General features: G+C 50.2%; 4 protein-coding genes across 4 annotated transcripts; all 4 read right to left on the bottom strand.

Moving 5' to 3' along the window:
* Positions 1-652: 652 nt before the first annotated feature.
* Positions 653-1,942, bottom strand: TEOVI_000521800 (U11-48K-like CHHC zinc finger containing protein, putative; the record flags this gene model as incomplete). The annotated part of the gene is made up of 1 exon (XM_067220705.1): positions 653-1,942. The coding sequence occupies one exon, from the start codon at positions 1,940-1,942 to the stop codon at positions 653-655; it is 1,290 nt and encodes a 429-aa protein (XP_067076806.1).
* A 1,239-nt stretch (positions 1,943-3,181) lies between these two features.
* Positions 3,182-4,678, bottom strand: TEOVI_000521700 (UAA transporter family, putative; the record flags this gene model as incomplete). Its single annotated transcript, XM_067220704.1, has 1 exon — positions 3,182-4,678. The coding sequence occupies one exon, from the start codon at positions 4,676-4,678 to the stop codon at positions 3,182-3,184; it is 1,497 nt and encodes a 498-aa protein (XP_067076805.1).
* Positions 4,679-5,201: 523 nt separating this feature from the next.
* TEOVI_000521600 (uncharacterized protein) lies at positions 5,202-6,365 on the bottom strand (the record flags this gene model as incomplete). The annotated part of the gene is made up of 1 exon (XM_067220703.1): positions 5,202-6,365. One exon carries the CDS (start codon positions 6,363-6,365, stop codon positions 5,202-5,204), a length of 1,164 nt encoding a protein of 387 aa, XP_067076804.1.
* A 1,144-nt stretch (positions 6,366-7,509) lies between these two features.
* Positions 7,510-11,007, bottom strand: TEOVI_000521500 (uncharacterized protein; the record flags this gene model as incomplete). The annotated part of the gene is made up of 1 exon (XM_067220702.1): positions 7,510-11,007. The coding sequence occupies one exon, from the start codon at positions 11,005-11,007 to the stop codon at positions 7,510-7,512; it is 3,498 nt and encodes a 1,165-aa protein (XP_067076803.1).
* Between the last annotated feature and the right edge of the window lie 117 nt (positions 11,008-11,124).

Genomic DNA, 11,124 nt, shown 5'->3' with positions numbered 1-11,124 from the left:
ATATATATATATATATATATGTATGCTTTAGAATACCTTGAACAAAAACGCAGACGCACTTCCTAAATACAGTGACTATTTTGTCACCTGCGGGGCCCTTTACCTGGCCCTTTGATTCACTTGTAACACTTCCCTCTTTTTTTTTTCGCTGTTCACTTCGCCCCCGCCACTACCACGGGAAAGAGCCTTCCCAAACCCTACAGTTACGTTAAGAGGGGCAGCGAAATAAAAGAAAGCTTGAAATAAATAGAAGAGATTAATGTGCCATCCGACTTAGATCATTTCCCTCCTCTTCGTGTAGCAGAAAAGAGAAAACAGAAGGCAATAACGAAAAAAGAGGGAACGGTATACGTGCCGTGCTCATTTCTTTTTTAAAAAAAATCTTCATCCCATCCCCTTGCCCCCATTTATTAAGCTGGAGTGTGCGACTTCTTCCGCACGTCCGCAGGTTTGGCGAAAAAGTTACACGTCGTCGACCATAAGATGTACGCGCATTATTTCCATTAGGTTAACTTGGCCCTCCAACACACAAAAGCCTTTCGTGCTTCGTTGCTTCGGCGAACGTGATTACTGAGAGGACCACCGTCACAGGGATTAGTGCCGCACTGGGCATCGCCCGAATGAGTGCGGAACGCACGCGCCCCTGCAAAACCTACCGGCCTTCACCCTCGCCCAATAAACTGCAGAACTTGAATTTACCCGGCTCCAACTCCATTGCCTGGGTTGCCCTCCTCACACCCCTGCCATCCGAGAATTCCACTACAACACGCGGCCCCACCAATAAAATGTTTCTCATCTCACCAAAGTGCCACAATTCTTTCCATATGTCCTCTGTGGTGACATTCTTCCCACACGTCGTCCTCACAGCACACGAAAGTATTGCCGTGTTAGACGTTATCCGTGCGCTGCTGACTGATGTGAAAGCATCTACAAGGTCGTCCACATTACTCAGCACAGGGACACCAACTGATTTGCTCCCAACTCCAACCCCAACTGCAACGGAAGGTGTTATGTCAGTAGGCGGCCACGGTTGGTTCTGCTGCGCCGCTGGAAGTGACGAGACAACAGTTGGAGGCGCCGCATCATCAGGCCATGGTGGAGGGGTCCGCATTATTTCAGCACCCCCGTAAGAAAATTCGGGTGCAACTCCGGGGCTTGGTAACGGTACCGGGTACATTCTCACACAAACATCGTCAATCAAAAGGTTAGGCGTGGCGGCTTGTAAGCACTTAGAGGCGGCCGCCGAACTTTCGAATTCCACCACAAATTCAGTGCCATTCGCCAAAAAATTAAACGACTGCAAAGGGCCAAAACAGATTAAAAACTCTGTAAGACGCTGTTTGTTGATAGAAGCCCCAAAGGGGTAACGACCCAAGAGTCTCTTGAAAACGTTAGACGGATCGTGCCAGTTTGTTGTGTTATTCCCATGGAAGGACCGTTGCGTAGGCTGCTCCTCCCTCCTTCTATTATTGTACGGCCTTTCTTCATAGTGGCGATGCTTCCCGCTACTTCGAGAGGAGTTCGACTGTCGCGACACGTTGCTCCTTCCATTTGAGCAGCAGGAGGAAGATGAACCCATGTCAGAACTGTAGGACTGACTCGAACTGCGCCGGTACCTTTTCCTTCGGTGATTAGAATAACCGCTCTCGCTAAGATCACTTTCATCCACAGGTTGCATCCTCTGAAGTTGTTCTTTAAGGAATTCACTGCGCCTGGAGCGCGTGTTCACGCCATACATCGCATCGGGTGCAATGTCAAGCGAGTCCTGCTGGTGTGCCTTTGAGAGGTGCGTTACTATGGCGGCGATGGGGACTTGATGTGTAGGGTTTAGTGGACAGCGCATGTAACCCTCAGCGAGAGGCTGTCGCTCCGCACGGATTTGCAACAATTGATGCATTTTCTGTGCAAATGACGAAGAAGGTGCCGGTACTCCCTCTGCCATTACTCTTGATTTATTTTCTTTTTCCCTTCTTCCTTGTTGTCAAAGAGTGAGACAAAAAGTTCAAGAAAAAAGATACACACATGTGTATATGTCTAGTGTTCTTTCATCTTCACATCAAAGAGCGTACAAACAGTTGGATTTAAACTTAGCTTTCCGAAAGGCTGTTCACCTTCGGCTTGTGTCCATTCGCGGCGGCGAACCCGGTGCCTGGAGGATGTGAACGATTCCGAATCCAATAATTTGTCAACCTCCTTCTTTTCAACTGAAACATCACTTTTCTTTCTCAGTGGCTTCACTGTTCCACTTCCCCCTCCAGGCCCGCCACACATAAACAAAGAAGTTATTTACCTGCGTTTTCACTCCACGTGGAGGTGAGCCGCAGCTGGTATCCACGTTGAATTCTTCGCGCATACGCACTCAAACATCGTATCGGTCACGTGCAGGTACGTCACCGGAAAGGATAAAAGAAAAAAAGAAAAGAAACATGCGGCGGTAACGTCACGACCACGATGGCGCACATGAGTTGTCCCCACGTCAACAACTACAAGGCGCGCAACACAGTGGTTGATAGTTGAAGCTGGTAGGATGAGATGCAAACATACACAATCACCGGGCACCATAATATGCACTCGGTAACGCCGACACACACCTTTAAACATCAGAAGAGGGCACTCCACAAGGAGGCTCCCGACCTCCAATCTTTTTTTTTCCCCTCCAACCCCGTCCTCACCTTTCAAGCGCGATGATGACATTGAACAGTCAGCCAAACGCCTTGCGTCTACACACTCACGCGGAGTGGCACCCCCCCTTTTAAAATGCCCCACCTCTGTGGAACCCCAGGGTTGCGCCTGCCCGTTGGGTGCGGTTAATTACTTTTTCACTCACGACGGAGCAAACGACCCAAAAACAAACTGCACCACAAAAAGGAAGAATAATAAAAACCAACAGTCACATCACAGGTGAGTACAGCCACGTGCAAACCAGTCGGTTCAGTTGCGCACCCTCCCTCCCCATGCGCCGCAACTGCAAATCGAAGGAGTATAGACTAGTGTAAATAAAACATCTTCCTTCAGCCGGCTTCGCAAGCATCTCTACAACACACACACACACAGACACACACACACACACACACACACACACACAGACACAGACACAGACGCAAATAACTGCAAACATACATCCACCCGATTGTGTACAAAGTGTAGTGATGTACCTTCAACTCACTCTGGAATTAATACCTCACTTACTACTTACAGGCTCCTTGCGGGCGTGAATAAGCCCTTCCCATACGGCCCCAGCAAACACAACAGCCAGTGAAAACCACTGCTCCAGCGTCACACTGTGACCGTGGACAATAATAGACAGCACAACGCTTGAGGATTTACGAAGCAGCGTCAGCGCCGTCAGGGTGAGGCTCCCAAACAATGAAATAGTGCGGAAGATAAACATCTGTCCCACTGCGTTCAGTACGCTCATTACAGTGACATCGTACAAGGCCTCGGGGTGCCGATTGAAGAAGTCCATGGTTTTCGAAAAGTCATTGAAGGGTGCTACATCTCTCAGAAACCATCTGAACGATTCGTCGAGCCGATGAAGCAACGGGTGAAACGCCGCAAAAGAAGGGGAGAATGTGACGGGCTCACTAATGCTGAGGTACGCGGTGGCAAATGGCTGAAGGCACTCCATGAGCAGCAGGACGGCGCCAATCCACAGAGCTGTGGAAAGATTCGTAACAAACATGAGTTTATTACTTGTCCAGCCGTGCACCTTTACCAGTTTATCCTGTGTAGAGTTTGTGAAACCATCAGCCAACAGGTTGACAAACAGTAACACGAAGCCAAACAAGCTCACAACTTCGCTTCTGTTGCGTGTCTTACTCTTTAGCGCTTGACTCTCGTCACCAGCTTCTCCTAGCATGTAAAAACAAAAACTGCCGCCTGTTATGAGGGCACAGGCAAGGCACTTGCTCAGCGAGTATCGTGTGCCGTGCCAAAAGAAACCAACGAGTATCACTGGAACCATTTTCGACATTTTGGTTGCGAGGACCACAGGGTAGGGCAACCGTCGCATCGCCGCGAAGCCCAACATGGACGCAAAGCCGTTGGTGAACCCAATAAGTACCGCGTTGCGAAACGCTTTATTGGCTTCCAACTCCTTATCTGCCCCTGTCGAGAGAGCGGTGTTGTCCTCCTCCGTTTTCCTCTTTGGTTTATTGCTCGCCGTACGTCCGACAACCACCTTCTTGTCTTCCCTTCTGTTCACCATTTCTCCATTCTTTGGTTTCACGGTTCCTTTTTTTTTCTTCTCCAGTTTAGGCTTCTGTGTCTCTTCCTTTTCCGCCTTCTGACTTTTCCCAGCATATAGTCTCTCAGCCAGCAGAAGTACACAACTTACCACCACTGCCATTACCACCTGCACCAACCCAAGGACAAACACAGTCGACAACTTCGTCGACACCACAGTGGTATTACCTCCCACAACCACAACGGCGTCGTACGGTTTTGTCATAATGCGCTCCTGCTTGATGGACCAAAAACCAAAACATACATAAATGCCTGCGATACATATCGCCATTTGAAACAAGACACGTCCGTAGTTTCCCGTCAGTGCAGATTCCACAGGCTTCGGAGCAGAGGACGACTTTATCTTAACAATCTTTTTCTTTACCCCCGAGGACTTTGCTACCACGTTACTGGGAGTTTTGCCATTGAGAATCTTACCATTTGTCCTTAGCATTTTCTCTCTTCACAGTACGGCTTCCCAAAGTGTGGTTTGCCCCGCAACGAATATGAAAGTATATGATCAACGGTTAACCCTCTTTTATTATTAACTCTCTCCTTCCCTTTAATCTCACTTTTGTTCGCGTGTCAGTTTGTTGTGCCACGATTGCTTTTTCAATAACTTAGAGAGGGGAAATGGTTGAAGATATCCTCCTTCACCCCTTTTCCCGCTGTTCCTATTGGTTGCTGCATAGCCACATACAGGAAAGAACACCGACAGTTCAGAGAGGATGTGCCGAGAGATCAGAAAACACATGCGAAACGGATGTATTTAGTGAAGGTGAGGGAGGGGCGGAAATGCAGAAGAGAAGAGAATAGAAGAAGCGGGTTTTTTTTAAAAAAAAGGAACTCTTCTCGACGCCAAAGAGTATCAATGAACAGACACGTGCGCAGGTTTATATGCGTATTCATGTGTGGGAAGAGGGAAAAGATAGGCAGGGTACGACAAAAAAACAGACTGGAGTAGAGTCTCCCGGGCGCTAAAGGGCGGCTTCAAGTCCAAACCGCAAGTCCCCCGCTGTGTAATGGACACCCAATGTAAGGGTAAGTCCATTAAGTATTTCTGTCGCTATACCCATGGCAACACGGCGGGCTCTGTTGAAACCCAACCGCAGTACCGTTGGTCTAGAAAATATGGCTGTTACATCCGCCAAAGCTGCGGTTTCATAGTCTAATTCATGGTCGTGTATCATAGCAGCAGCACTGAGTCGAAAGCGTTGGTTGCGAAATGATTTCTGTACAGCAACGAGTGTGCCTAGCTCACGCCAGTTTTTGTCGCCCCTGAGAACCGAACTGAAGCTATGCGAGTGAGAATCACTGGGATTCTGCTTGTTTTGCCTATTACTTGTTGCAAGCGTCTGCACAACAAGAAGACGAAAATTATTGCACCCTTGTCCCTCTGGTGTTTTTGGCGCCGAACTCTCCAAACAAATTGCTGCAAGCGTATCACCCTCAACGGCCATAAAGGGGTGCTGCAGCGCCACTGTAAGGTTACACGACGGAAAGGCACTCAACGGAGCGCACCACGAACCGTCAACGAGACAGGCAGTTTGGCCCAAAGCACTCACATACGAATTGTCTATTGAGGGCATGCCTCCCGGGGAAGCCGTCGCTCGAAGGGACAACGGTCCAACCCGTAAACCAGCGCCATACACATGTGTCACGTAGGAGTACAAAAGTTCCACCATGCCAAAGCAACCCGTGGGACCAAGTGGAGGGGGCACAGAATACTGAAAAGGACTTCGACTATCGTAGGGTGTGGTTATGGGTGTTAGGGAGATTCTGGAAACTGGAAGCACCTCACTGTTGTCGGCACTGCCAATGATCCCCCTTTCGCTATTCTGCTCCACAACATCCCTAGCCAACTTCAGTGGTATGCGCAGTTGCATATCACAGAGTAAATCTGGTGTCGTTGCAAAAGATATGCCGCCAGCGTAAGGATTTCCCATGCTTACCGACCACCCCCCATCTTCCCCATAAGCAACTCTGGTGGTTGTCCCATCGCTTTGGCGGCGGACGAAACGTGTCTGTTGCTGCTCCGCCCCCGCGTAAGGCGCAAAATCGCTGAATGCGCTACTAATGAGTTCCTCGGTTAGATGGGCACCAAGACCCGACTCCCAGCGGTTTTGGAAGAAACAAAACATTATTTAAAAAAAAAACAATAATAGGGAAAGTGAGGCGTCAGATGCACCCGCCGAACAGAATTTAAAACCGCTCGACTGGGCTCCCTCCTTTTGCTCTCAGTCCTCTGCCCCTTCTACGGTACAATTGGAGTTGGCACAAGTGTAGCACACTTCTCTTCCAACAGGGTAAATGCACAAGACCTTCTCCGTAGGTATTATCAAAGAGAAACAAATGTACTTTGGGCACAATTCCCCTTCAATGTATTGACTTTTTTTTTTTTTTGATGCCGAGACACCGGGTCTGCGTATCACGCTTGCTCGAGCGTCGTCACTAGTCGAGCTGCCTTTGCACAACCAGTTCCTCAGCGTGAAACTGACGTAGGTGTCCTCCCTTACTAACAAAAGTCCCCTAAACCGAGGAATGAACCTCCAGGGTGTCACCCCCAGGACAACTGCTCGACAATGCCTCGATACGGACGCAGTGCCCAAGAGTGGGAGCTTCAAAACATAAACGAAGTCGCCCGATGTTGTGGCGACGGCAGGATGAACAAAAAAAGGGGGAGGAAGTCGATAAGTAAATAACAACAAGAGAGTCATACAAGAGAGCATGGTGACACTAACCGTAAAATGGGAGTAGTCAACACCTGAATTGAGGGGGGGAACTTTTTTATATACCCCCCTCAGAGTGTAAAGGAAGGGAAAACGGAACATCCAAGTGTGTGATGATGACTCACTTTAAGTGTAACTCAAGCATGTTCCAAACAGGGACGTATTGCTTCATCATCTCCCCTGACAACTTGCGGGACACCACCCCCTTCCCCATCCATTATATGTATCCCGCCCAGCACAACATAAATTACGACACACCGTCCACCTAGCGGCACCGCAATCTCTTTTTATTCCCTCACTTTCGGTGGGACGCTAACAATACTTACGCATGGCATCCCATTAAAAAAAAAAAAAAAAAGTGATTAACGTACCGAAAGTCACGCGACGGTGCGGACACTTGTTAGAGCGAGGGCATACAAGTGAAGTATTTCTCCCCTTCAGGGATCGTAGTGATGAGTGAGGGAGGGAAAGGAGGGAGCACGATCGATAATTTCAACTATTCAATAGTTGCGTAGGCGATTGAGCACCTGCATGTATGCGATACTTTGTTATATCATCAACTCCATTCTGATTTCTGATCGGCAGCTGGGTCCTCCAGGGGTGTCGAGCCTGGACCCACACGAGGAACAAACTGTGCTTTGCGCTGCTCGGGATGAGTGGTGGAGGCAAAGCGGTCGACAGATGGTGAAGTGGTTGGTTGATCCGAGAGACGCTCTATGTCCTCATGACTGAGGCTTGGAGCCATAAACCCGGATGCTGCCGTCACCTCCAGCTCCTTTTTGGCTTTTTCAAAGGCATATGCATACGTACGAGCGTACTTACCACCAAACTCATACGCATTCACACCGCAGAACAAGAGTACCTGCGACTGCTTTGAGAGGGGTCCAAGGCGGAAAGCTGCAAGCGTGTTGTGTCTGTCCTGTGCGCTTCGCAGTGCACCATGGGCCACTCGCAAAGCATCCTCCACCGATGTAGTGTTGGTGCCATTACAGTTTGCAGTGTCAAATACAACCGACTCTGCGGCTCCCGTCCCGTTAACAACACATCTTGCAGAGAGCCCCGAACCCCTTTCGTCCACGAACTTCCCCTCTGCTGTTAGCACCGTGCAGAGCTCCACGCCGTAACGCACGGCAGCGGGATACATCTGTGGTGTCAGTCCATTTGTACTTCCAGTGACAACATCCTTCACATCGAGCATTTCATTGGGGAACCACCACTCACGTTCATGCTGCATTGCGTGATCCAATACACTACGGCGGGCGGTAGCCCACTCCGACTCGTCAGCACCCGGGTGATGAACAACCCAGTGCGCGCGACAGAGGGGCTCAATAGCGCGCTGTGCCTCAGTAAGACCCGCCTGCGCGTGGCTCTGGTGGAAAGCCTCCCCACGCAGAAGTTGCAGAAAATAATCCATGTACACATCACCATCCGTTGTTACAGCCTGTCCTGCCTCAAACTCACAGCGCAGTGGAACGTCCAAACCGGCATCGCGAAGAAACGCACAAAATGGTGTAAAGTCGGCGGCGGGGATATGCGTCACACCAGCTGCCTCAGCTGTCGCATCTTTCACACGAAAGAATTGAGCTATAAGTTGTGGTAGAGCGTCGAAAACCTGAAACGACTCTGAATATCCCACGCTGCAGTACGCCGGGTGGAGATTGGGGTTTGCCTCCAAATCAAATGCACGCACCAGCGCGCGGTATTCGCCTTGGGCAAGTAACTCCCCATTCGCGTCCCTGTATGGGAGATACAACTCAACTGATTCCTCCTTGTTAAGTAGAACTCGATCATCAAGCAAAACCGCAAATTCCCACTCTGAATCCTCTAGAGGCTTATTGGTTTCCTCCTTCATATTGGTGGTCTCAGTGACGGTCGAGGTTTCGGTGGGAAACGCCACTCTCTCTTCAATGCGACTGTAGAGAGAAGTCGCGTATTGGTGGAGGTGCGCCAAAGACGGAACAGTCCGTACGACCTCTTCAACTTGCTTTTTCTTCGCCTCTACAATTTCATTCCTCTGTTTCCTCTCCTGTGCGGTGACGCGACGCCAGAGCGAGACCTCAAGAAACCCACGGCGCTTAAGCTCTTGAATTTCCCGCAGACGTTCAGCCGTCAGCGATGACCCGCTAACAGCGGGTGCTGCATCGCTCTCCATTGCCTTGAGCTTTTCCACGTTAGGTGCTGACCACTTATACAACACGACACGTTTTGCACCAAGTGGCCACATATTCACCTTCTCACCTTCCACTGGCTTCTCATCAGGATCAGCTCCAGATTCCAAAAGTGCAGAAACAGGGTTAGCTACAATAACCCGCTCCACCGGAACAGCCAAACGCTGAAATTCCATGTGAAGATCGCGCGTGGCTGCCCGACGTCGTTCCCCAAAGGGTTGTGCAGCGGCTGTGACAACAGCGTGAATTAAATCCTCCGCTCGTGCAAGGTTGGCTGCACTGCGCAGCAGGGGACGTTGAGTTGTGTACGCAGTCTCCACTCCGTAGTTAGAGCAGAGAGTGATCAACGACCGACGATATTTGTACGGAGATGCGTAGTCCAGTGAGTTGCTCAGGGGTTTCGTTGCATAATAAAGTGTGGCGGTTGCAGCGATGTCCTTCAACGACCCAGCGTGGAAAAAGAGCAACTGTCGACGGGACGTAGTCGTGTGTTGCGTTATGGTTGATGACCCAAACTTGGCGTAGTTCAGCTGGCACCACACTTCGTTAAAGTGCGGGCGAAGTACCCCAGCTCCCAAATCTAACGTACCGCGGGCAATAGATTCCACCACTGCTTGTATCACCTCCTCGTACGAGGTTGTGTCATACAGTTTCTTCCTAGCCGCGACTTGAACGGCACGCACGCGAGCACTAGTATAGATGTGCTCCGTTTCCAACTCCTCGCAACGCATCGCATGCAACCACAGTTCCAGAGTAGTGAAATGGAGCCCATCAATGGGTGAGTTCATAAGTTCCATGATGGCATCATGCTCACGCTGCCATTCTTCCAACTCTGTATCGTCGACATCGTCCTCCATCATGGGATCAAATTCGCCATCCTCCACCTGCATCTGCTGGCGCTTTACTTCCTTCATGCAGTACGCCTCCCTTTCCTCTTCGGTAAGGGAGGTCCACACGCGACCCTTCAACCACCGTTCGTGTCGCTTCACTAATATCTTCCCCACATCCGCTAAGACAGGTTTAACCTTCTGCAACAATTTCCCAGGAACCTCCTGGTACTTTTTCACGTCTTCAGAGAGAACATCCTTGAAGAAGGCCTGCGCTTTGTGGGAGATGCTAATAAACTTCTCTGCCCATTGCTTCCGGCGTTCTCCCTCATAATGCCACACACTCGGTGAGGGGAGAGGAATTTGCGTTTGGGTTTGTTGCTGAAAGGCGTCAAAGAAGGCGAGATACGCCTCCGGTGAAGCTCGTTTCAAGGCCGCCTCAAACTGCTGCATGTTTGACACTTTTTCCTTCAGGAATTTCTCGGACAAGTAGGCGCACTCCCGAAAAAAAGTATCCTGTGACCATCGCGTCTCCGGTCGGTCCGATTCATCATCAAACACCTCCGGTGAATTGATGAGTCCCACATAATTCGCGACGGTGCGGCGGCTTAACCGCAGTCGACTGGCATACCGTCGCTCGAAGTAAGTCGCCCACACCGCCGCGCTTTCCTTAGCGTGCACTGGAGAGCCAAAAACAAGGTTAGTACCCATGTAATCCTCCACATACGCAAAAGGAGAGCTCGAGTTGGGCAGAAGCGACTCCTTCTCCCGCTGCTGATTTCGAAACTTCCCGCCAAGCATGGTGGGAACCGCTGTATGGAGGACGGGATCATTTCCGAAGCGTATCCACGCGGTGACGGCACTACCAACATCTGAGATGGGGCCCACCTCCGCCCACAAGGTGCGTCGCTCATCCTCGTCTCGAAGGGGAGCGACGTTATCGACAGCCGGATCAGACTTCCATATGGGGGTGTAGCGACGTGTTTGTTGCTTCAATGGGCCCATCTTTCCGCATGGGGAACATTGTATAAACCCAGCAAGCCTTCGGACCCGAAACATACACGCGGGTGGGGCGCGACAGTTAATAACGATAGTGACAAAAACAGGCGAGGACGGAAAATCGGCCAACACAGCGAGGCGCGGTCTGTTCACTGGGATATACTAAGTATTGTCAAA

The sequence above is a fragment of the Trypanosoma equiperdum genome (assembly GCF_001457755.1).
Source record: "Trypanosoma equiperdum strain OVI genome assembly, contig: ctg_1204, whole genome shotgun sequence".
NCBI classification, from domain to species: Eukaryota; Euglenozoa; class Kinetoplastea; order Trypanosomatida; family Trypanosomatidae; genus Trypanosoma; species Trypanosoma equiperdum.
Note: the sequence above shows the minus strand (reverse complement) of the source record. Positions and strands in the feature narration are given on the sequence as shown.